The sequence below is a fragment of the Manacus candei genome, unplaced genomic scaffold (assembly GCF_025592945.1).
Source record: "Manacus candei isolate 608988 ecotype Guabito, Panama unplaced genomic scaffold, ASM2559294v1 h1tg000033l, whole genome shotgun sequence".
NCBI lineage: Eukaryota > Metazoa > Chordata > Aves > Passeriformes > Pipridae > Manacus > Manacus candei.
Window position 1 is genome coordinate 641280 of NW_026138081.1, and position 27285 is coordinate 668564.

The 27285-nt window shown below is 33.5% G+C and overlaps 1 protein-coding gene across 3 annotated transcripts in view; it reads right to left on the reverse strand.

Annotated features, from left to right (window-relative positions):
- Nucleotides 1-27285, reverse strand: part of DPH6 (diphthamine biosynthesis 6) — a 198317-nt gene that overhangs the window by 136410 nt on the left and 34622 nt on the right. For all 3 annotated transcript variants that reach the window (XM_051791781.1, XM_051791782.1, XM_051791783.1), the window contains 3 exons: nucleotides 19313-19386; nucleotides 18452-18570; nucleotides 5679-5740 (listed from right to left, as the gene is read on the reverse strand). In XM_051791781.1, the coding sequence (XP_051647741.1) occupies nucleotides 5679-5740; nucleotides 18452-18570; nucleotides 19313-19386 (255 nt within the window). The remainder of the gene's footprint in view (nucleotides 1-5678; nucleotides 5741-18451; nucleotides 18571-19312; nucleotides 19387-27285) is intronic.

Here is a 27285-nt window from a genome sequence, read left to right on the forward strand (position 1 = left end):
AGCTAAAGCAAGATCTAAAGGGGAAAAAACTTGTTTCCATTATAAATTGTACTGGATATACTTTCCAAATCAACATATATTTATGAATATTCTTGAAGTACTGGATATCCCAGTACCCAGCACCTTGTACCACGCCTGAGCATAGGGAAGCCCCCTCTTTGTCTGCAGGAGAAATCCATCTTTCCAGCACCAGATTATATCACCTTGTTAAGCATCACAGCAGTAGCTGCTTCAAGCCAAGTCCCATCCCAAGTACTAACATTCTGCTTTAAGTAGCTCATGAGAAGTTGAACTTCAACTCCATTGCAAACACCAATGTTAGTATTGGGAACATTTATTTAACTCTTTTATGCATTTCCTTAAAGGAGTAGAAGCCCACCCATGATGTTTCTGCAGCTGAAGCAGCAATGCAGTTCTCCACAACATGTCGAAGAGGGTTAGAAAAACTGTCTGGAGGCGAGAAAATAATTCCAAATCTGTTGTTTGTTACCTTTTAGGCAAACATGAGACTGGGTTATTTATAGTATACATTGTAGGTTCCATGTTTTAAATAGTTACCAGAATATTTGTGTAGCAAGTCTATTTGATATATTCAAATGATACCATATTTTTATTAGTGAAGCTGAATGCACCGTTTGTGTTATTTTACAGTTCTCTTTCAAAGTTTTTTTTTTTATTTTAAAACTTCAAAGAATGTTTATAATTTTAGTTACTTACACTAAAGGCCTAAAAACTCTTTAGCCTTTAAATTGAAAAAAAGTAAAATGCTCTGATAAAACAATACCTTGGTAATGCTCTATGTGAATATTTAGTTTGGTGGTGTAAAATCTAAATCTCTTTTGGAACATGTATTAAAATTTTTTTCAATGTCTTGTTATGAGAGTTATTTTTCATTTTTCCTTTCCCATTTTCTTTCAAAGAAAAGGAGCAAAAGAAAACCTCTAATCAAGTGCTCATTAAAAAATTATACTCCTGACATAAAAGACAACTCCATCTGTCAACAATGGCAACAAGGTTTGTATAGGACAAATACATCAAGAATAATTAATGTTGATGCAACAAGAATGGACAACCTACAAAACAGTAGTCAAAACCTTTTATTCTTACTCTTGTTGCAAAAAAACCTTAAGAAAACTATTTAAAAAATGAAAGAGAGAAGACCAGGAAAGATCTTTCTAAATGTAATCTTTCCACGGTGAATACTAGGAATGACCATTTTACTGCTTGTAAACATTCGTGTCTAGAATAAGTATTGGCAAATTAACATCGAGTACTCAAAAGATGTGATACTATTTCCTATCTTTGTTGTGAGAAATCCTCATTTTCAATGTCACTGGCTTCAGCGTCGTTCTTGACACCAATTATAAAAGGTGCTAAAGGATTTTCAGTTCCCACAAATGTCAACAGGAACAGAGCTCATAGAACAGATTCTTAATGTTCATTTAACAAAGTCAGCAATATTTTTAAAATGTCATCAATGACATCAGAACTGTGCCTTTTAGTAATTTAGAATATTAACATTTTTTTGAAGACAGATTATTTTGTTTTGCAAATTGGATGCTATATTCATAACAATACGACAGCTTGGACTCTAATATAAATTTTATGATTGCTAAATCTGCCTTCTTGTTCAGATGAGCCAGAAAACTGCAATTTTACAAATTACACTTAACTAATTGCAAGTAATGCAAGTCTAATTCAGAATCCAAAAGAAGTATATGAAGAAAACATCTTGCAGACTACACAAAACTTATCTTAAGTACTGAATGAGACACAACGTATATAAATGACTAGACCAAACATTACCCAAAGAACAGCCTAGTCCTATCTTGGGAAGAAAACACAGTGATTAACTGATTTTCTCACTTAACATCAGTAATCAAAGATAAATATATGAAGTGATTCCTTTTTTAAATGAACACTTTCTTCCTAGACAGAAATTGTAATACTTAGTAAATTCTTGTAACTACAGAAATGCTCTTTATATCAAGATATTCTCATCAACTTCTGAGGCAAGCATATAAACAAACGTTTTCCTATTGTCTATTAGCAGAGCTAGAAGTATGGACAAATATAACCATAATGTCCATTTACCATTCTGTTAACGAATTCTAAGGAGAGTGGAAGCACCCTCTGAGATTTCACAAGTTGCCAGAAAATTCTTTAGCTTAAAAAGCTGAGACTCCTGTTACAGAGGAAACACTGGGACATGAAATCAACTTAATAATTTAGAAATTATCTAGCAACCACTCCTCAATAATTAATCAAAGACCTATAATTTAGAAAAAAGTTACAGTTCAAAAACTCTCCTTTCCGCAATGCCCATGTCCTGAGCCAGTAAAATTCACTCCTGCTAAAAGTATGTGGCAGACCATCATGGTGCTCGTAAGTTCAACATCCTGTATGTAGTAGAAAAATGTTTGCAAAAAGTTTTTCCCACTCATTAGTCATCCATTTGTCTGCTACTACAGCAGCAAAATACCTCACCTCTATGTCAGTAATTATTATAATTTCTACTGTACACATAAACTAATGTAAATAAGAAGACTGAAAATTTAGGTGATAATATATATTTTTGAACTTGTGGGTTGCGGATTTATTTGTTTGTTGGGGTTATTTTTTCCAATTAACATTAACATGCCTCTTATAATGCCTCAACTACAGATTTTTTTTTCTAAAAATAAAACTATAACTATTACTTCATGTTTATTTGTTATGTATCCAAAAGACAAACTGTAACAGGCATATTATAGTAATACAAGTCAACTCTGGTCTCACTGCCTGTTCCTTAAGGTAAACTTTTAGTACAATTAAAAACAACAACAACAAAAAGTTAAGTTCTATTTCCTGATATGTAGTGCCAGAGAGGTTGAACTTTGTGAACACATGCCAAAAGTAAAAGATATTCCCTACAAATCCAAAATCTATTTACTGTTGTATCAATAACTCTTAAAACCTGCAAATATGGGTTTTGAGATTAAGCCACGACAGTAATAATTTCAGTGAAACCAAGTAAGTAAGAATCACTTCAACTGAGCCATCAAACACCAAGGAGAATACATTTAATTCACAAAAACTACCAGGTAGCTTTGGATTTCATAGTTTATTATTTTCTTTTTAAAATTAAGGATGGTGACATCAAATGCAGAAGAATACTTCTTATTAGCACAACTAAAATTGCAATACTTGCTGCTACAGTTTTAAAGAAAGTCAAGACTGCTGATTCAACTGAGGTGAGTAGCTATCCATCTAAACCCCACTGAAGTTGCAACTTGAATTTTGGTAACAGAAGCTTTCTGTGAATGCAGGGACAGTACTTTCCTCCTTTTGGCTTACATAACTTGTCCCACATAAGTATTAATTTATCCAAATGTGACTGACCAGTATGGAATTGATATTACAGTAATGTTGATGCTTCTGTTCAACCTATTCCACAATAAGTTGTTCATTGTTTCATGATTATCAAATTTTATATTTCCATAACTGTCATTTAATAAGATTTTAAAGAAAGAGAGTTCTGAGAAACAGAAACTTTGCTTTAGTGACATGCAGCAACAAACTAGGGGAGGAGCATGTAAATATTCTTAAACTATATATTATTTACATGGGACTCCAAAGATCTTCCAAGATCTTCGTGACTCTAAAGATCTTCCATTTCTGGGAATTTATCAATCAGTGGTCACTTCTACAGTGCCCACAGAACGTGACTTCACAAGTCAGTACAACTGCTTTTCCACAGCAACAGAAAAGCACTATACAGCATCTCAGTGTCAGAGTCAGCCTATGACACAAATGTGAATTGCAACCAAGTCTGAAGTGCACCATGTTCATGCAGTGCACTGCCAACTTAGCAGTCAGGCTGCTGGAACCAGTCTAACCGTTATCATGAGCGGTGAACTGAAACTTGTGGTCTCTGGTTCTTACTGGCTCATTAGCTGAGACAAACAGCTATGCTAATACAGCTTCCAAAACCAGCTCAGTGTTCAATTAGATTACATTACCTAATCCAAAAGTTCAGTGATGCTTGAAGTAGTGAACTCATTCCCTCTTCCTTCCTTTTCCTGTAGAAATCCAATCTATACTTTCCAGGATAAATCCACTCTCTCTTCTAACTATTCTTGTATCTTACAGATATATCTAGATTTAGCAATTATGTACTGGTTTAAGTGTAACTTTTTTATCACTCCTTGAAATAAAATGTCTGCTGCTGGCAAAATATCAAAAAATTTATATATATTTAAAGTACACTTATTTTTGTGTACTCCTACTGTATGTCTCTGCCTCTGCTTTTTTACCTGTACTACCAGGAAGATATTTAATTCCCTACTTTCCTTCCTTCCCTTATTCTGGAACAGGAGAAAACATCTTTCCTTCCTACTCCCTGGTATTCTTGAATTTTTGCTGTAGTTGAGATGATCTAAAGAACTAAGTGAAGAAAGACTCACAAAAAATAGATAAAGAATGGGCTCTTTATATCAAACACTTTACATAGTGGAGGGGAGGGGAAGATTTCTGGCCAGATCCTCCAGCTCTGAAGCAACAAACCTCTAGCTAAGAACAGACCAACATAATCTCTTCAAGTAAGGTTATTTGAATGTTATGGACCTTAATTCTTCCTCTTCAGTTTGCCAAGCATCAATTATCTATCTTCTTCTCTCCAGCCATGCAAATAACTAAAAAAATGGAGTTAAACTCAAGATATAATTGCTGTGTAACTCCACTGTCTTTCAGTAGCAAAATCTGGTTACTTTCTCTTTCTCTTCTGCAAATTTGCCATGCCCTTAAGTGTTCCAGAAAAATAACTTATGAAGTCAGGCTGAATGGTAACCATCCAGATTAACAATGAAAAGTATTATTGGAAGATCATTTTGTGGAAATTTAGACAGCCTACACTGATGAAAGCTACATTAAGACTCTCTTAATAGCCAAACAAGAAAATAGTTGTGGGTTTTTAACAGGCTCATGGACAAGGAATTCTGGTAAACTGGCATTCTTACAAATAATATGTAAAAACATGTTTTCAGAACTTTTATTCTTAAACTTTACATAGCTTGATGTTTGATGCTTCTACATCAAACTCAAAGAAGACTCAAGTACAAAATCTGGTCTTTTTCCTTTTCCCTAGTTAAATTATTTTTCTTTAAATGAGTCTATTAGCTCTGCCTACAAGCATTTTCCTGCTTTTTGGGCCACATAACCCTTTGCACACAATTAAGCACATCCTCAGGAATAAACCTCCTATTTAATTTTTGAAAGGCCCTACTTTATGCAGTCTGATTATGTAAATGGTAGGAAACCTCCAGATAGGGATATCTTTGTGGATGTTCTTTATCACCTGTGATTTTACCACTACCATTTCTTGCTGTGAAAATCTCCAACTTGCTTGCAACTATTTAGCTTTATCATATTGACATACAAGTTAGTGTTACTGCAATATTGAGGTTCCTTGCCTACAGTTTGTTTCAAAGATGTTGAGATCATTTGTGAACTATGTTAAGAAATAATATTTTTCATATCGAAAGTGCATATCAGAGGTTTATATTCTATCTACAAAGATAAGCTTTGGGTTAGCACCTAATTTCTGAAAGTAAATTTTTATTAGGTTAATTTTAAAGAATTTCTGCCTGTGTTACTTTTTAATTGCAACTTTACCTGTATGAGTATCCTTTAATACTCACCTCTAAAAGAAGAGGCTCCATTTGATCTAGAGTTTTTCCTAGATGCTTATCTGGATCCAAACCTGCAAAAAACCCCAAAAGAGTAAAAATATTGCTTATGAAAAACTGTTATGACGTCAAGAAAGGTTTTGTTGGGTTTTTTTTAAATATAGGACGTCTCCCTTAGAAACCCCACAGTATCTAAAATAATTTCTATCCTAAAGAAAACACATTTAGTCAGAACTTTCTCTTATCCCCTCTGGGCAACAAGTTTCCATCTTTGTGGAAAAATAAAGCCCACTACCACTTCACTTCATGTCAACTGCAAAAGCTATTGTTTTCCTTTCTTAGAAATTTCACTAACCATTGAAGTAAACACACAGGTCCATGGTAATAGCAATATTATACAGATATTATCTCTTTGAGCCAGAAGTTACTTTTGTAGATATCTACTAAATTCAAATACAAGTTAATTTTTTTTATAGTTCCTGCAACTGAAAGGGACACAGAGTAATTTCCATATTTTTCTGCCAAATCACATTCTCTGTGTGTATTACCCACATACAAATATTTAAGATTAAAAAGTATGGAGATACAAAGAAAACTCAGACTTACAGAATGTTTTGAATGTTGCACCTTTTGATCCACCACAAAATATTTTGTATGATGCCTACATTTTGATTTATTTTTCTTTGTAAGAATGTAAGCCCTATTAACATTTGATAGTTACTCTAACTTGCTCCTCTGCATTCCTATTTCAGCTTTCTGACTTTTTGAGTTTGGTCAACTCATGGCAGTTAATGGTCACTTCTCAGGGATAAATCAAATAATTGGCAGAAATCAGTAGTGTGATGAAAAACATCCAGGAACAACTGTTTCAAGAGCTGACATCTTCCACCAAATAAGTATGCTAGTTGGATTTGACACTAAGTGGTCAAAAAGTCGTACCATATGAACTAAATGAGAAAAAACAAAATGATAACTTCTGAAAGTGAGGGAACACTGGAAAATTTTCAGTTATTACATTTTTACTACTCTTAGTTATCGTGGTTTGTACTTTTCTCTGGTAGTGATAGCAACACTTGCCCATTTCTTCCTACTCAACTGCTTTATACAATAATAGGTATCATTAAAGAGCTGCCACCAGAATGACTCAATTCAGAAGCAATTTATGAAGTATGCACCTTGCAAAGCACTTTAGATCATTGATGATGAAAGCTGTTCCATAAATGTTCAGTACACTATTATATAAAGGCATTGGTGAGCTAAAATAGCTGATATGTCTTAATTTTTACAATCACGATCTTGGTATATTTAAATTCCAGTGAAACTAAAACAAGTTAAGAGTGAATGAGATTTCAAAACACTAGGAAAGTTTTTAAATATTTCATTAATGCACATTAAAAATTCCCTTACTATCTAGGGGAATGCTTTTAGAACTGCTTAATAATTAAAGTCAAAGAAGACTGAGGGTTTTTTCCCCCCTCTATTCCTTTTTCATATTGGTTTATTGCTTTTTATTAACAGACTAAAATGTGTGTGCTAGATATACAATAATAATAATAATTTATTCTTGTGGAAATAATTTTGAAATATATTAATTCAATTTCAATAGTCCAAATGATTCTAGTGATCTCTTCCAATTTACACCAGCTTAGCATTATGTCTTTGATTGTAATGGGATAGGCCAAATAAGCAATTTGTCTTAAAATAAACAAATGAGTACCATATTATAGTACTTATTTCACACATTTAACATAATTACTTTTCTAATATAAGTAATGCCCCTCTCCTTGATAAAATCAAGTTGACTTCCTTAAAATTTAAACCAAGGTTTACAAGCATGTGAGAAGGGAAAAATTTGTCAGAACCAGACACACTAATATATTATTTCTTTCACAAAGTTCTCTTTGATATCACAGGTATACCTACTGTTCTGTCTCCTAATGAACACAAAACAATAATTCAAAAGAAACTATGATATAAATAGTTTACAAAATACAAAGAAATTGTCTGTGTATACACTAAAAAACTCCTTAGTAATATCTCACACTTAAATGAAAATCTGTGGAAGTACAATGTACCCTTTCTGTTTCTCAGCAGAACTCTACTTCTGTACAGCTTGTCTTTCTTTTGAAAAATATTATTTCAGTTTTCAATAGGTGTGTATTATGATTGAATAGAGATTGCCTTACCTGGTAAAGGCATCAAGAACTAATGTAACCTGTAATTTGCAGAACCAGTAATCCACATCTCAAACCTCTAATAGTATGCATGCACAGATACAGCTGTACATCTGCTGCTACAATTAGTATAATGAAGTATCTAGAACCATACCTACAAAACTGTTATTATAAATCCATAGTTCTATTTGGTATGTTTTTTCTTTAAACAAAGGAGTAGATTGATTCAGATTCCTGAAATGGCTGAGACTAAAGAGAAAAACAATGTATTGTAAATTCTTAGTACTACAACCTCCAAATTTTTCCTCAGTATAACTGCATGTGAAGTAAGCTGGAAGGGTGGTTAAACAAACAACAAGGTCCAGGGCCTGGATGACTGCATGTAGAATTAAGAAATTAATTAGGAACTATAGTTTGCAGCACTGACATCTATTTTACTTAACTTGCATGTATCAATGGGAAGCAATTACAATTCAATTAAAATATTCACTTTTATTACTTCACTGACTGACCTTGAAGTTAATGCCTGTTTTATTTAATTGCATCATCTATGAATAAATGTTAACCCTAAAATGTTATGAGCCATTATTTTCAATGCATTTTAACTCCCCAACTGAACTACATCCGTCAATTTATTATGTGCTGCCAAGAGAGCAAGTGGGGCTTTATTTCTCTGAGACAGACCGGTACATGATGACAGAAACATCTCAAAAGATTTGATAATGCTGTTTTTAACAAATTGTGCTTTCACCTCCAGTTTTGTGGACTAGTTTTACTGTAAAATCGGTAAGTGATAGCACAAATGGTATAATCACTTCCAAGTAATTTCTGCTCCATCTGTAATTCCTGATAAATCCATTGACAGGAGCAGAACTCCTTCCTGAAGACATCAACCATGGTTGCAGAACGCTTTTATGCAATTCCACAAGACAAGTGCTGTAGATAACTGCAGCAATGTCAAAAAGATTGGGGCAGAAATTCAGGGCTTTGCTCTGTAGTGAAAAAAAGAACATCAGTAAAAGGCATTTCACTACTGTTAAGTTATGCAAAGGAACTGTATTTTAAATGGTTCACTTTGTACATATGTATTAGTGTAGTATAAAGCCCTCACCTGAGGGGTAAATACGTGATATTACTTGCATTTATCAAGACCATTAGAAAACCATGTTACATTTTCATGGTATTACATTCAGCTAATAAAATCCACATTTTAGAGCCTCATCTGACTAACAAGAACATGTCTTATACATGTTCAGAATTTCAAAATAGTCTTGATTTTGAACGAAGATTTTTAATATAAAAAATTCTATTTTTACCTCTAAGTAAAATGTCAAATAAATAAAAATAAATCATAATTATTGGTTTTAAGAAATGGTGGTACATAAAAGTTCTTCTAAAAGCTACATTTAACCAAACTCTAACCCATAATACATGAACAGATTGTAAAAGAATCACTATCACATCAATAAAATATGAGTTAACTGTATTATCTGTTGATAACAGGGAAAAAACCTCTATCCTTTCCTGACTAACCAACCTTACAATTTAAAAAGTAAATCTTATTACTCGCTGACTTCTTCCATAAAATAAGGTTAAAAACAAATCTCCAATATTCCTATTGTTATCATAATCTTCTTGAAATATCATATTCATAGAACTAGTATAGGTTTTTGGAGAAAAAAATGGAACCTATTTTAAAGTTAGAGCAACTTGAAGATCTCTTTTTTTTCCTGACTTCTCCATAAATATTGTTGACAAGATTAATAACTGCCATCATTACGAATGCCAGGGACAAAGACTTAACTTCTGATGATGTAGGGCAATATAATGCACAATAAGGTTTCTGGAAAGATACTAATCGGCTGCTCACCAAGAGCAGAATTATTTAGAATTTTGAATAAGAGGTAATGAAAAACTTCAGTTTTCTGGAACTGAAAACAAGGTTACCAATAAGGTGACGGCACCTCTAAGGTAAAGAAATATGTATAGAAAGCAAAGAATATATAGGATAAATGCAACCACCCATCTTAGAACAGGAACAGAGAAAACAGAACTAATTTTGGAGGTAAAATCCTCTACTTTAAATGTGCCTTTTTGCTTTTCTTTCTAAGTAAAGAATAAAAAATCAGTGATTTTCAGAAGGAAGATCAAGCCCTATTATTTACAGAGTACAGAATAAAAGAGTATGTTTTTATTAGCACAGGAAAAGCCCAGACACAACAGTAATAGTTGGTAACACAGGCTTACTCTGTAGGAGTGCAGGAATGTCTGAGAACCTTCACCAAGTAGAAATGCACATGCCACACAGATATTCATGAATTGTAAACCTATACCTTAAATTGCCTCGAGGCAAATTATTCCTGTTGTCATATTTAGATTTCATTTTTGTGAAGAGCTGAGAAGTGAACTTTTTGTCTGGTAGCAGAACTTGACAGGTTCATAGTTGATTCTTAACTCGCTCATAACTTTCACATATGAAAGGCTGTGTTAAGATTGGTGAACTGGATAGATTCCTTGAATCTCCTTCTTGAAAACATAAAAAAAAAATGGTAAAAGCTGTGTCGTGGCGTAAAAAGTGTTTTCCCCTGGAGTTAGAAAAGTACTGTAGCTAATAGATGGGGGAAGTTTCCTTGCTGTGAGTGGGCAGCCAGAGACACTGAAAGTGGCAGCAGAGCAGTACTGAACAGAGAACTGTGGCCAAGAGCCAAAAGAGACAACAAGCAGCAGAGATGGCACGGAACCAAGCTGAGAGACGCAGAGCTATCCGACAGAGAGAGAGAGGACCAAGCTCAGTGGAGGCTGTTTGGGGGTGAGCCTGGCTTTATTTCCCCAAACCCTTGGAGGCCCCTCTTAGAAGGTGGGGGTAGACTTCCATTTGAAGGGAGTCCTGAAATGCAGCAGCTCCGGAGAGAGGAGCTGAGAAGCTCAGAGATGTTCTGGAGATGGACCAGGACGGAATGTGGGGGAAGAGGCCATGCCCCCCCCCGCTGCCATGCTGGCAACTAAGACAGAGCAAAGGAGTTCTGGTAGAATGCTTGGGGCAAAGACTGAACTGAGAGCTGCCCTAAATATTCTGACTCAAGGGAACTTGACCCCTCGAGGAAGGGACTTTCATGGGATATCTTGCATTCTGTGATATGAACGTGCTGAGGCGAGCCTTGTCCCTGCCTTTGCAGTCCACAGGAGAGAGACCTTTGGCTGGAGCTGAAGGGCCAAGGAGTGAGAGAAAACCCATGGACTGTAATGGAGAGAGAGATTTTCCAGCTATGACAAATCCAGCTACGACTGCTGCCTGGAAGAGGAGAGACACTGCTGCCCTGAAAGGGGGAAGGATCTTTCCTTCTTCCCTTCTGAACTTATATTGGAGGGAAAGGAGGGACTTTATCTAATGTAAATATATTGCTTTACCATAGGAGAGATAGTTAGAATTGTGTATATAATGTATTACAGTATTTATTTAAGTAATAAATTGTAATATAATTCCCTTCCCCCATACTGAGTCTTGTGTTATGTCTGGAAAACCCTCTCACACTGAAGTAAATTGTGGGAGGGGGGCTTGGACTTGGAAATTGGATTTTTGGGGGTCTCAAACCGCCACAAGCTGCTTAATTTTTTTTATAAAATTGAAGAAAAGTGCAATAAATACTGGGTATTACTCCACCTCTAAAAGATTTGAGATGAAAATACTTCTAATTTATTGCAAAAAAGAGCAAAATTCATGCAAGTCAATTATGTATCTACTTCTTTTTTCCCCTTGCTTTTCTTTTTTTGCTTTTTTATGCTTCTTTTCTTTTTTTTTTTCCTATGGGCTAATTTATCCACTGTGAGAATTGTACAGCGATGGAACCTGAAGATAAAGCAACTCTTTCCAAGCTAAGTGATAAAGTTATAAGACGTGGTTCTAGCATATATTTTCAGTGCAGTTTAATTAGGACCTCAATTTATCTTCCTTCTCAAACATTCATAAAGTATGTTCTAAACTAGGTTAGTCTGATGTCACAAAATTTTAGAATTCTAAGAGGTAAAAGGATCTAAAAGTCTTCATAGCAGCAATGTTAATTTTTTCTATAATCTCTTGTGATTTTTTTTTTTTTAACATCAAAGTTGTTTGTGTTCTAGTTAGATCCAGGATTCAAAGCAATTTAGTTCTGTCATTTTAGGAGCAGAAACCTCTTAGAATGCTGTTTTCATTCAAAATTTCCTTTAGATGATATGATCTACCCAAACTGCAAAGTAATCTTTCCATTCTTAATCCATGTCTCTCCTACTTTATCTCTGACATCTCCTTAAGAAGCACTGCACTCAATAATGTCAACTTTCAATTATTTTTCTGTTTTCAGGCACATTCACTCTTCCTTCTAACTCCTGTCATCTGTTATGACAACAACATCCTTTCCATTTTCCAAAGAGGGAATCATATTTCTCTCTAACTTGTTCCTAAATCAACTTACCCAAAATCTCATTTCTTCTTTTTTTCCTCTTTTCCTGTAACACACTTTATTTTTAAACATTTCTTTATACATTATATATGCACTAAAATATCTTTCCAAAACATAATCTTACACTGGCAACGAAGTATCTGTCACTCATTTACAAGCATCAAAGAAAATAACATTCCAAATGCAAAGATTAATTTATCATCTTATTTTCCTAAACTTTTAACTATGCTCTGAATCAAAACCTTTCTTTACTTGAAGTCCATTCCTAGTTCTCTTTTCTTTTACTCATCTATTTTGCATCACACTCTTCTTAAATCCCAAGCTACTTTTGTTTGATTTCTGGTCTTACATACAATTCCTATTTATCTACGTTTATCTTTTCCCATGTGAATCTTTCCCCTCAGAAAAAGAAAATGGCCTTAGCTAAAATGACTCCTGTGGTTTCATAATTGTTTCCAAGTCTTTTCATACAATGTCTGTTGAACAAACAGGTGTGGTACCTTTTATTATAAATAAAATGAATGATGCAAATAAATGAGGCAGTAGACAAATACATTAGGGAACAAGCCTAGGGCAAAAGTGTCAAATACACTTAAACTCTAAAGGGCCAACTAAGATTTGGAAGCTTTGTTTGAAAATTCAGTGACAATGCCATATGCTAGCTAGGAAACAAGATTTAGAAAGCATAAAAGACTAATAAGAGTATCTTTCCTGAGGTACATCATAGGTAATCTACCAAATTTATAATCTGAAAAAAATGAAAACTAAAATTAATTAAAAGTGATCATATGTTAAAGATAATCCTTTAACATTGTTCAGGGATAATTTTTCTAATAAAAGTTTAAGGATACTTAGAATTATCCCTAACAGAATAGACGAGCATTAAAATTTGACAGGACTTGGAAAAATATTATGTCATTTTAAGTTTTACTTTAAATTATGATAAACAGAATAAGTGTTCAAAGAATGAACTAAGTGTTTAAAAAACAAGTAAATGTGGCACTTTGCGATATGGTTTAGTGAGCATGGTGTTATTTGGTTGAAGGTTGCACTTGATGATCTTGGAGTTCTTTTCAAACCTTAATGATTCTATGATTCTAAATCTTTTTCATATTAATAAAAATAAATGTTATCAAGACCACACATTGTGAAGACTGTCATAGATTCTATTACAGCTCTGGTGTCTGGTAACTCCCCAAATTAAAAAACAATGGAACGATCACCTCTAAATAAGTTGAGCTAGCTAAGAATAATGCCAATGTGTAAAAAAATAAACGGAATCTCAAATTGATTTCCTAACAAAATGTTACTCAGTTCCTTCTGGTTTTGAATTGTCTGAGAATTTTTCAAAATATATTTAGAGGAAACAAATATCTTCGCCTGTGATGATATAACATTTTCTCAATAATGATTTTAAATTGGCTCACTACTAAAAACTACAGATGTATTTTCAAAGAACACTGCTCTTCTCCATTGCACAGACGATATACTCAGACAAAACTCACAACCACCAACTTTACTTCAGGATATGATTTGACATTACAGACAACCCAATTTAGTAATAAGCTTTCTATTGAAAGAGAGGGTTTTGTCCTCCATGCAGCAGTGGCTTCTACAGAGGAAGTTCCCTGCACTCACAAAAAGGCAGACCAGATGCAGTCACACAATCACTGGAGCTTTTAGAGGGGCAGAAACAAGCAGAGACTTGTGGTTTGGAAGAGTCAGCTAGCAGTGGGAAGGAAAGATTGACCTTTTGGCAGCAACTTACTATTAGATCAGTTTATCTGTAATACTAAATTCCACCCTCAGGAGCTTAACCTGGAACTGGATGGTGCTAGTTCTTTTTTAATGTACTACTTTATATGTAAATCTTTCCTCTCTGAAAATTAATGAGAGTATGGTTATCAATTTCAGTCAGTCAAGATTTCCCTTCCGTACACTAGTGGCACGCAAATAACAAACAATGACACAGACACCTAGGTCGTTAGGCTTAAATAATAGATTCATTATACTGAGAAGTATCATTCTTTTTCAGGTACAAACTCATGCACAAAAACATATGCATCCTTAAACTATCAGCTTTTCAGAGGACTTCATGAACAGCAGCAGTATACCAATTTTCTTGACCATGTGAGGAAAGTGTCAAGATCTTCTTGCACCAAGGGAAACTCAAGTTAAATATATATACTTCAGACAGCTCATTTTAGAGAAGGAATTTAGGATTTCCTGCCAGACAGGAGATGGCAATGGCTTCCTAAGTACTCCACTCACTACTCCATGTCAGAAGGAAACAGCCTGGCTAAGTAACTAGAGCCCCAGCATCTCAAAATTTAGGCTTCCACAGACCCTGCAATTTCAACTCTACCCATGGCTGGGCATGTAGAATGCCTATAAGTACTCATATCAGCAAGACCAGCAAGACCAGCAAGATAAAGGATGTAGCCATGCCATAAAAGAGCTCCACTTCCTATGCAGGCTGAGGACACAAGCTAATCAGTCTCAATTCAAATTTTCAGCTTTTATTATTGTCCAACAGTTGAACAACACTATGATATTATTTCTCTCCTGTGGTCCAAAGAGCAACTAGAAGTTAGAAACATAATTTAACCATGAAAGAGTTTTTCTTTTTCAATTTCTTATTTCTATTATCTGATCTCATAATAACAATTTTTAAGGTATTTAACTAAATAATAAATCATTAGTTTACTATAACCAAACTGGGAAGAAGCTGCAATTTATAAAGTAATAATGCCTATTAATCCCAAAAAAGATAGGAATTTGATCTTATATTCTCATTTTATCTGAAACATTGAAAAAGAAATTTCCCCCCATATTCTCAAGCTGTCAGTGTGAGCTTATAAAACTTGTTGAATGTAAATGCTAGTCTTAAAACTTCAAGAAAAACTAGAATCACTGAGGACAAACTGCTTTAACTGAATGACATAAAATCAACTTCAAGTATATTCTCATATGTATGGGAACTGAAGTTTGTCACTTCTTAAAATCTATAGTGGCACTTAAGTTTTAGCGTTAATACTTAACAAGATTTAGATACAGTTAACTATATAAGTAAAGTAAAACTAAAAAAACTTGATGCTCAAGTTTTACTGAGGAATTCAATTCTATGAGGAATTCAAAGATTCATTCCAAATGTAACCCTCCTCCTTTCCTCACTTCCACATGTGTACTACACTCTGTACTGTAGTGGAAGCAATTTGCTTTAGAATGTGGCACAGGTAAAACTGGTATATAAAGTTACCAAGATTTAAAGTTATATACATATTCTGCAAGTTAAATTAATCTGTAAAACACATCCAGGGAGGAACAAGATCAAAAATGCCTCTTCTTATTGTGTCTGTTCTATTCTTGGTATTCTTACACTGTCTCTGTTCTATTACACTGTGCTTTATTACACTGTCTCACATGAGCAATGGATATTACTGGAATTTCAGGCACACACACGTTAAAAACAATCAATAACTGCTTCAGTTTTATCTGAGTAACCTCATTCTGACTTTCTGGGATTTCCACTGAAGAGGGCTATATTTCAAAGATAAAAGTATCTTGTATCGTACAGGTATCTTTAGCAACAAGAAAATGGCACTGAAGATAAATATGCATGAGTAGCTTATATACATATATATGTATATATATATATAGTGCTCAGGTTTGCTGCTAGATCATGGAATGTTTTTCTCTCATCAGAAAGAAAGCTGATCTACTTACAGATCAACAGAAGGCATGTGAAAAAGGTTGCTAACAATGCTTCTTTTGCATGAAAGTGAGAGCAATTGGCATCCCATCTGGAAAAACAACTACTCTGAGATAGAAAACTCTCGCTACTGGCAAAGTTTATGGTATTAATTTGTAATGGTGGATTTAGGGAAATGTACTAAACTAATGCTCATTTACTTGCATAATTATGTGTTGTCTGCATAAAATGACAGGCTTTTACCCTGTCAATACTTGTCCTGAATTAATAGAAAACAGGACAAGGTGGGTGTACAAGCAGGCCAGCGCTGAGGAATGTCAAGTTCATGTTACAGGTTTCCTTCTTGTATTAAGATCTGTACAATGTATCACCTAATGCATTACACTTCAGACTCTTAAATATGTTATTTTAAATATTTTCATTGCAGTTTAGCTTTGATTATTAATCTAAGAGGCAAAAAGTTAAACTGTATCTTATCTTCTTTGCCACTTGATATGTTAAACAGCCTTCATACCTTAAATCCACTTTAATAAGGCATGCAATTATTAAAGCATTACAGAATGGCCCCAGAGCACAAAAGCTCCATTAAATTTGCTTACATCTAATTATGTCTGCCTGAGGCAGGTGAGAAATTGACTCTGATAAGATCTTTCTTTTACCTGTAGCCAAAAAAATAAAAAGGAAAAATAACTCTGATTGATTTTCTATCTAATTGCTATCTACAAGTATTTATGGTATTCTCTCTTACAATGAATAGCCCACAAAAGCACTCTTTGTGCACTAACTAGCTCGTTTTAAGTTTTTTTAAGACTGTAGAATACAAAAGACAAGCTTATCTTGCATCAGGCATAAGACAGGTCATCAATGATGTCTACTTTGGAAATAGTTTTATCTGTTATTTAAACCCTATATTTTCTTTAAAAAATAATTATGATGTGAAAGCATAAGTTATATATGCTTTTTTTTCCTTCGAGTTAGTATAAGCAATGAAAGTATTCTATTTTATGGAAATATAACAGAAATATATAAATGTCCTTTACATAGCCTGAAAACTCTTATTTTAAAAATGTTTTACTTTTTTTTCCCGAGTGTTAATTTAAAACAAGTGTTTTATAGTAGAAAACACTGCATTCAATTCCTATGCATTTGTAACTGACCTTTCAAAATTCAGGAAAAAGCTATTAAATTACACTGCTTTTTACCTATAAGTGAATGAGGGAATGTGGTATTTCTAATCATTCTAATCCTTCTACCAGCCCCAGCAGATCCTAGAGAACAATACATCAAGACTGTCATAGTGATAATGTCAAAATTAGTTAGAAACTATACCACCTAAAGAGGAATAAATAAATAAAATAAATAAAATAATTCATTTTTAAAAAGTAATGGAATTCATCCAGTCTACAGGGATTATAATTCAATTCTTCATTAATAATTAAGGAGAAATTACTTCGTTATAAAGCATTGTTTGAGGGATACAGACATTAGGTATTTGATGGGAACACTGCCCAGAGAAACCAACCATTGGATTTCTAATGCAAGATTATACAACACTACTTTTCAAACATACATTTTTAACCACTGATACCACTTGTATGATACATTCTTTGGTAGAGTGGACCACAAATCTATAGTCAACCCAAAAAGAAAAGGTCCTTTGGTCACACTTTAGGCTTAGAAACTCATTTGATACTCTTAAATAGGAAACTGCATAGAGGCTTGAAATTAATACATTGTACCATTAACATGTTTCTCATTTGCTCCTTTGGCTTTTAGAGGACATCATTCCATAACACTTCCTATAAAACTTCATTTATCTTTACATTCAAGCAATAAACAAATATGTTATCTTTTGTATTGATTTGCTTCATTATACAAATCTCATTTAACATATCTGACAGTGAAAAGACGTTGATTTTCTGATATGCTAAACAACACTACTGTAAATACCACATTTTGGAATTAATGATGAATTATTTCTGTCTGCTATTATGCTTTACCAACTCAAAGACTGTTGTTATACAAAATATTTTGGCCTCATAATTACATCTTGTTTGATACTAACTTGTATTTCTATTAAAAGTTTCGCGTTTGCTTTATAATATTGTCTAGTCATCAGTTTGCATCATCTATAAATGACAATACTGTGAACCACTGAATTATGCATGTTTTATACTGCAAATCAAAACCAAACTAGAACAAAAAATTACAAGAGGAAATACGTTAGGAAAAATTACTTTTCAGCTTTTCCATGTCTCCCTTAAGAATGAATTGCATCCTGGTAAATTTATTATTCAGACATGATGACTGTTACTGAGCCATGTAATTTTTTTTAATTTTCTTCATATTAACACTTCATATCCTAAAGTATAGAAAAAATTTCTTTTTTTCTCTGTTATTTTGTGGATTTGTCCGTGGGAAGTTTCAATAGACAATATTGCTCAGAATCTGAATACGTACCAAAAGCTGCAACTTTTATGATTATGGCTTGAATGTTAGATAATATAATTTCTTTAAGCAACATTTCCTGGTTCCAACGCCAAAGGTAAGCTAAAGGTTGAAGATTAAGCCTTCTGCACCTTAAAAACAAACATAAAATTGGATAAAGCCAAGTGTTATGCTTTTACACAGCATGATTCATGTAAAATGAATGAAAATTTTTCTTTCCCTACCTTTAAATAATTTTTCTTCTATATTTCAGCATAAACATTAAGTCTAATACAAAAAAGAATCGGCCTATATAACAGACACTATTTCCATCACATAATTCCCTTTTTTAATTAAGACTCTTAAAAGAATTACAATCTATCTCGACTTTAGAGTGTGCACAGTAGAAATGACAAATCAAAGCTCCTGATTAATGATAACAGATTACAGATTTTAAGGAATTAAGGGAAGATATGCACATAAGGATTCTCTCCATTCAATTCCTGATAGCAGGATGTTCCTCTACATTAAAACTCTGGTGAAAAATAGACCACAACACTGTAGTCATTCAAACTGAGTAAGCTTTCGGTTGAAATAAAGGATCTGAACCTACTCCATTATTTTCATATCAAAACTGAGTATTTTCAACAGATCCAGAGAGAGACGTGAAAAGCAATCAAAAAATCTGGTATAGTCCCTCTAGATTTTTACTAATGAACACATGGGTTTAGGGGGAAAAAAAAGAGAAAAAGAAGGGATACCAATATTAACCGAGTGCACTGAGTGTCACAGAACATGAGAAATAAGGCAACTCTCTCTGCTCCAAATTTGAGTTAGAAAACAGACAAGCACTTTCCCAAATGTGTATATTAAAAAAGATTAATATTTTCTTACACATCTTCAACTCGAACTCTCTGATAGTCAGAAAGAATGGCTCCCACAGATACACCCTCCACTCCTTCTTTGTCCTGAAAAAAGACATGGAATATTAATGACAGCAGTATATGATGATTTAAGCTGTAGAGATTCAGTATCTCTACTAGCAGAACTAGTCAATAAGATTTTTTATTTCTGTGTCCAGTACATGGAACTGAATAGGCTGGAATGCAGATCTTGCACAGAAGAGAGCAGCTCAGCTGACCTACTAATGGTCTAACAGAGTAAATTACTCAAATCAAGTACCATTTTACTGAAGAAATAACCAAGGTAACTGAAAAGTATCAGATTTGACAGATTATCCTAAAGTTTTCCTGACATGCTGAAAATTCCTTCCAGCTTTTCACTATAAGTGAGGTATTAGCTATCTCACCTAAAAATAACTTATCAGCAACATACAATCATGACAATTAATTAAACTGCCGGCATTTGTCACTGTACGCAGGCAAGCGGCTGGGCAATGAATCGTTTTATCCTGACACCAGAACAAGAAAACTCACAGGCAACTAACTCAACATCACTTTTAAAATTTCTGCTATAAAACAAGTTTTCCAAGACACATTTTCTCTGTTTCATTTCAATTACCTAAGCCAACAAACAGCACTTTTCGTTTTCTTGTAAACACACTGAGAATGCAATATTTGAAAATGCACAGTTCCAATATTTTGTGAGCTCTTGCATTTCTAAATTGCTTAAGTCCCAATCAACATGCTGAGTTTACTTTATTTCCCTAAATTTGCTCCATCTAGACTTTAGTAAAAGTTGTTTTCCTCTTTTAACCAAGATTGATCATGACTACAACATATGACTTACTTTCTGGACCTGCTCAATTAGACTGCAATCCTGTGAAGTTTGGTGCAAAATTTCACCACAAAATTTTCAACTATGTACATATGCATCCCGCTCTACACCTTTCTCCTTGAGCCTGCTCTATGATCTCATGAGCTCCTGCTAAGCCTGACTGAGCAAGATGAGCAGTGAAGTGTATCAGCTGGGTGGTGAAGCCTCCCTGACCGTACCAGTAAGCCTTGCATGGTAAAGGTGGGAACAATTCTGACTGTAACATGCACATCAGCTGCCTGGCCAAGGTGGGAAACAAAGAATAAGCCATTATCCTTGTCAGTCTTGGTAAATGATTTACCCAAATCGCAGCCCAAGTGAAACGACACCATTGTTACAAATTTCAAAATCAAATCCATCTTTGCCTGATGAGGTACTGAATTTAAAATTAATTTCCAGTTTATCAATAAAAATATGCGGAAGGTGTGTTATTCAAAAATATACTGTAGTGATATTAGATTAATCTCCATGGCTACATAGATACACATATCATACACAGTTTTCCACATTCTTTTATGAAAGAATCATCAAATGGTTTGAGTTGTAAAGGAACTTAAAGATCATCTAGTCCAATACCCTCATTTATGGGCAGGGTCACCTTCCACTAAATCAGACTGATGAAAGCCCCACACAAACTGGTTTTGAACATTTCCAATGATGAGGCATCCACAACTTTTCTGAGCAACCTGTTTTATAACACATACATTTCTTATCAAAACAAATAAGATGTTATAAGATGATAATATTTATTGCAATGCATTGCAGATCATTATACTCCATTATATATATTTCCACCATATTTAGTCTTCTTTCTCTAAGAACAGGAAATAAATAGGTGGATCAGAGATGCAAGAGTAACTATATAACAAACTTTAAAAAAAAATGTATCCTCATAATAAACAAATATGCAGTGAAACCTGTAGGACTTTAATTCGTAATTTCCCAAATACACAGATTTACAGAATCTCCTGTTCCTCCATGAAGATGGCAACTGACTTTTTTTTAACAAGCTCACAGAGCCATAAAAATATTTTTTATTCATTCTATTTTTAAAGTTCTGACAAATTGACTGTCATTGGCTACTTGCTTAAAACGTACATTAAATCTGATTTAAATAATAACATACAAGATTGTCTGCACTTATTCTAGTTTATTTCCTTTGATAATACATAAGATTTAAACATCTTTTGAAATGGCAGTAGATAGTATCATTTTGCACTTGTGGTTAGCGTTTGTGCTTAAAGAATTCTCACAGCAAATTATTCACCATCGTCACTTTTCATTTAGTTCTTCTGATGGTAAAGAGCAAATATAAATTTCCAGACAGCAGATTCCACAAGAAGAAACATCAATATACTCAATACATGCTTTGAAATGGGAGAACTACTTAATATACTTACATACCATGAAATGTAATAAATTCAATCCCGCTATTTTGTCCAGCTCAATAAATCAAGGCTAGAGTGGCACAAATTCAAGAAATAAGAAGATTTGAAAGGAAGAAGGATGGACTATGAGGTGGAACAGAAAAAACTACGGTCTAACTACCTTCATAAACTCCTCAACTTGCCACACACTGTATGTAGCTCAGCACTTGAAGCACTTAGCACAAAGAGTACTAACTGAAAACTTGTTCCTCACTGGATTTACTCTTTGGTATGGAAAGTTATTGGACATCTTGCAAACAGACAGCATTTTTGTTTGACTTAGAGCTGATCATGGTTAGGAGAGAATCCACACCAGAATCAATAGTGCCTTCACCTTTCAAAGTGGAATCTGATCAGCTTTGGTCCCATAAAAAGCATGTTCACAAAACTGCACGTATAAAGCAAACTGACATCTGCAGGTGAAATATCAGGGATCTGCACTGAACTCAAAAGCCAAGGAAGCGAATTTGGGGAAATTCAGAAGGGAAGATGTTAGGTGCTCTATCATGTAAAAAGTAACAGAGGACAGAAAAACGTCTGAGGAAAGTTAATAAAGAAGGGTGTGTTTTTTCCTTGGGTTGTTTGGGTGGTTTTTTTTTTATTATTATTATTAAAAACATCATGTACTGTAAATTTATGAGATTATTTAAACTATGCAAAACTTTACTAGTATGTTGCTAGTGCAATAGGCTTGTCTAAAATAAAAATAAATTGTTTCTCTGAAATATTTGGATAATACAGAGAGCACTTTTACAGTACACACTTTGACAGTTGTCACAAAGTATGACAACACAATGTATGAAATATACATGAAAAAAGAGATGCTAAACACAGATGTATACAGATGCTAACAAACTTTTTATTTTTCATATGACATCTTAGAACTTATTTTTCCCCTTTAGAACTACTAAAACTACTAATTTCAAAAGGCAGGTATAAAAATAAACTTTTAAAAAGCAACTAACTAACACAAAGTTTTTAGTAGGTTTTTTTTAATGTACCTAAGATAATCATTAGCTATGTTTTAACTGTAAGTGAAATTACGCCACTATTGTACATCTTGTTATAACCATTAATTTATTCCTGTTCACAGGACAAGAAAAATAATCTTCACAAACAATTGTGTTAGAATACCAAATTGATCTTTGCAAATGTAACTGTACTAAAATGTACAATTTATGTTTAAATCATCCTAATTTTAAAGTTACTTATTATTTTAAACAGTTTAATGAATCGCAAAATTCAAAATTGCTGCTCTTTGCATATCACAAATTACTTTTAGCTGCATTTCCTGTCAGAAAATACTATAAAAAATTTAATGTTTTTACGAAAGCTCCAGAACAGCACCACAATGGGTATGCTTACTGTTATGCGGTTGTTAAGGTGGCTTTGTTATACCAATGTACAATTCTAACATACTGCTAAAGTAAAATATAAACACAGCTAAAATAAAATATAAACAGAAATTTAAGATTAATTTATACCAGCAGACTCTTGTTTCAATTTTGATTTTTTTTATTTCAGTGACTGAAATTCAATTAAGGACATTGCCTATTTTGAGGAAACATCTACATATGCATTGTAGCACACAATGCTGGCAGAAGTATTCTACTAGTAAGTAAAATATGTATTGCAGTAGTATTAGTACAGAGGTTTTCTTTAATTTCACATTTTAATGTCTTTACTTGACCCTCTCAGAGTTCAGCAAAAAAGAAAATCAGTGATAATGTTTTCAGTTTAATTAGTGTATTACATGCACTGTAACTATTAGTGAGAAATGTTATATTAATGAACATAAAAGTTAGCTGTAAATTACCTCAGAGTTATTATCAATTTCCCAAGTTACTGCTCCTTAAGATAACCCTCTCCCTATGGTCCTTCCAGTAATTTTTCTTTGCCTGATAAACATGATGATTAAACAGCACACAGTGCAAACCTTTGATACTTTTTAAATTAAATCCATGCCCAGCCTAAGGGCTGTGTCGGATTTCAACTAAATGTGTCAGTTAATCAGATAAAAAATTATCAGCAACTCAAAGAAACAGCAGCCTTAGGCTTCATCAGTGCCAGAGAAAGCTGAACAAAATAAGACATACAGACAATATCACATTATGAGTAAAGGTTACTGTTAAGCATATCACTGCACAGAACTATTCACCACCTTAATAATGTCTCTCTTATATGAAATATTGCATACAACAGCTAAAATAATAACAAAGAAAGGAAAGTGGTAGACCTGTGCCTATATATGCCTGTTCATGTGTATTGCAAGAAAATTTGAATGCTGCCATTCAGAAAAATGCAAAATATCCCTAAAAATTTACTGTTTAGAAAAGATCTTCGCAAGAAACTGAAGTATAAATAGCTGAAGAATGGTTAAACTAGATTTAATTTTTAACATTTGCTTCACAGATTTGCCACAAAAGTTCATTTTTATGACCAAGATATAAAATATACTATCTCTAAATGAAATTGTCTTTCCAATTACTATCCTCCTTAAAGCTTGTATGAGTAAATTCAAATTAAAACACAACATATTTGCAGGTGTGTGACTGACAATATATACCTTAGTAACAGGACTTTTAGGCTTCTGAAATTATTTGAGTGGAAAATTCTTAAATATGAGCTTGCCTTATAATTTGTGAAACATTCTAAGATCACTGATTATAGTGATTTCAGAGTATGTGATTTTTTCTAAGCTTCGATATGCCTGTCAGATGCAGCTGCAAATAATCAAAGACAGTATGGGAATATCCCTGAGACATAAGGATATAATAACTCTTATGTCAGACTGAAAACCCATTGTTTGGTAAGGTTCTGCAGATTAGCTATGAATCACATAGTCTTGCAGATCACTACACATTATCTGAGACTTTTCTGTCTTCTACATAGGGACCTCAAAGCACGTTTCTCTCATGCCTTCATTCCTTAGGAAGAAGTAGTTCCAAAAACAGTGCAAATTAATTTAATGTGGATTCACATAAAATCCCAGTGTGAACACTCTCATTATGAACTTTGGTAGTCTTCCTTCAGTGGGCTTATTTTAACTGGCTTGAGAAGTAAATTACTTTTTAATACTAGTATCTATACAAGATGATAACACTATGTAACTAATCCACTTTAAAAGCTAATTGAATACATTTTTATGAATGCTCTGCCTATGCAGACAGGCACACTACCATCTTTAAGCAAAACTGATGGCCTAACTTCAAGAGTTTTGCAAATGCAACTACTGAAACACTGCATGCAAACACACACAAAATCTATTAATTCAGTGTAGAGGGTATTCCTCAGCTCTCAGTCACAGCCTTCAGTATTCGATTATAATCTCATAATAAACACATCTAATTGGTATATAGTCTTCCTGCTACCTGGAAAGGCCAAAGATTCAAGGAAATGGTGCAGGGGTACGTTTCTTTGCACATAAGCACATACACACACACCACAGCAAAGGAAAAAGGAAAGAGAGCAAAAGAGACAGAAATAGCAGTCTCAATGTCTAATATCAAACAGAAGTGTATTACAATACTGCAATTCAAAAGGCTAGAATTATATTTTAAAAAGGAGAAACAGAAAACCAGGAAAATCTTCCACTATAGACATACACCGCACCATAAACACAGTTTTTCCTGATATCCTGATTCTCCATTTACCTGCATTTATAAAGTGAACAATTAGTCTTAGTAATTATAAATTATTAATGAATTATTTTTGTACTATCTTACATAGTAACTATTTTCATAGAATACAAGGAAGTTTCTATATCATTGTAGATACCATACTATTTCACAAGATTTTTTTTCTAAATTATTTAATGTAGATTGACTGATTCATTTTTTCCCAATTAAAAAAAGTCATACTAAAACCAGTGCATTTAGTAACATTTCATATAGTTAGATATACCTATTAAAAACATAGAATACTAAGATATACTTATCAAAACCCATAGAATACTAAAATAAAAATCAATAGACTTCACAATAGCGGTATTGTGAAGGCTACCTAAAGGACTTTTCTACAGGACTGTTTTTGTTTTCTCTATACCAGTTAACTGAGTAACTGTTAACTGATGCCTACATTCCATCCACAGAAGCTACAGTCTTTGACACTAAAGCAAAAGTCTGCAGCTGAGCAAAAAATATTTTTTTAAAATTTTTTTTAAATTGCATTTTGTTCAGAGATTTGGTGCCAAATAAATGTCTGCTTCACCTCTGGGACTTCCAACTCTTAAATATTCAAATAATTGCAGAGTGAACTTGCCTGCAGACGCTTCTTTCAGGAAATCTTATTTACAAAATTACCTCAACAAAGACTGATTACTTAATTTAATAATTAAATTTAACATGAACAGTCAACTCCAGATGGAATAAAAGATATTACATTATAACAACAACATGCAAATGAACAACTACAAAACAGTTAAGTAAACATACATGTTTCTGCTCCCATGCTAGACTGGATATTATAAGTATTGGTGATTTTAAGTGTAACTATTTTGCAATCAAGAGTAATCATATTTATCTAGAATTAATAGTCAAACACTGTGATCAGATTTAAAAAACAACGTATACAGTCACGTGTGAGTTCTTCAGAATGAAAAAAAATAAAAAAAAAGTATTTGTGTTATGAAGGCAGGTACTGACCTATATTATTATATGTCAGATCAATGTCTTGCTGAAGAGAAACCACTTACTGAATCAAGGAAAAGGTCAAAAAGAGTACTAGTTTGAATTTTCTTGTTAAGAGAAGATTCATGATTTAGATAATGCAACTCAGTTCACTTGCAGCATATTCTGACTTCGGACAGGCAGAATTTCACTCTTGGATTTCTTGTTTTTAAATAGTATCTTTAACAAACCATAAGAGCCAAAAGCTAGCCTTGAAAAACTAAGTTCTTGAATGTAAACACAAGGTCTTTTTTTCCAGGCTCTGCATTAGCTTTCAACCACGCAGCCTTCATACGGACCAACTCCTAGACATTAATGGCAATCTACCTCTCTACAATGAAGACCAACAAAACACACATCCAGTACAGCATCTACAAAACAAACTCTGAACAGATTCTACAGTTTGCTCCAGTTACCTGAGGTATACACCACAGTCGGAATCATTCAACTCATTAACAGATTTCTACTCAGTGAAGCTTCTCTAGGAAAATGTCATACAAGAATTAACTGTCTAGTCTCATTTATTTCTATTTGAGTATTGCCAAAGCAATGTTATTTAATGAGGTATTTCAGAACACGTGCTAGCAAATACTGAGGTACATAAGTAATTTGATTTTTGTTAGTAATTCTGGAAGCAAACAGTCCTTTTTGAGCAAGAAAAACTTTAGGCATGACAAAACATGATATCGAGTTTTCATTTTGTAATCCTTTTATCAAAAGGACAGGACAAGACTCAGAACCACAGAAGAAAAATCTCTTAAATTAAAATGAGCTATTTTGTCCATTAGAAACAAATGTTCTATTCCACCCTTATGTTTCCTTGTAAAGAATAAAGCTCTCTGAGAGCAAAGAAATGTAAAAAAAAAATTATTTTTCTAAAATTAACTCTTAGATGTCACAATGGTAGTTGTCTGCTTATTTTAACACATTCTAAACCATATAATTTCAGATTAAAGAAGTCAATTTTACTGTCACTAACAAGTATGATAAGTAGATG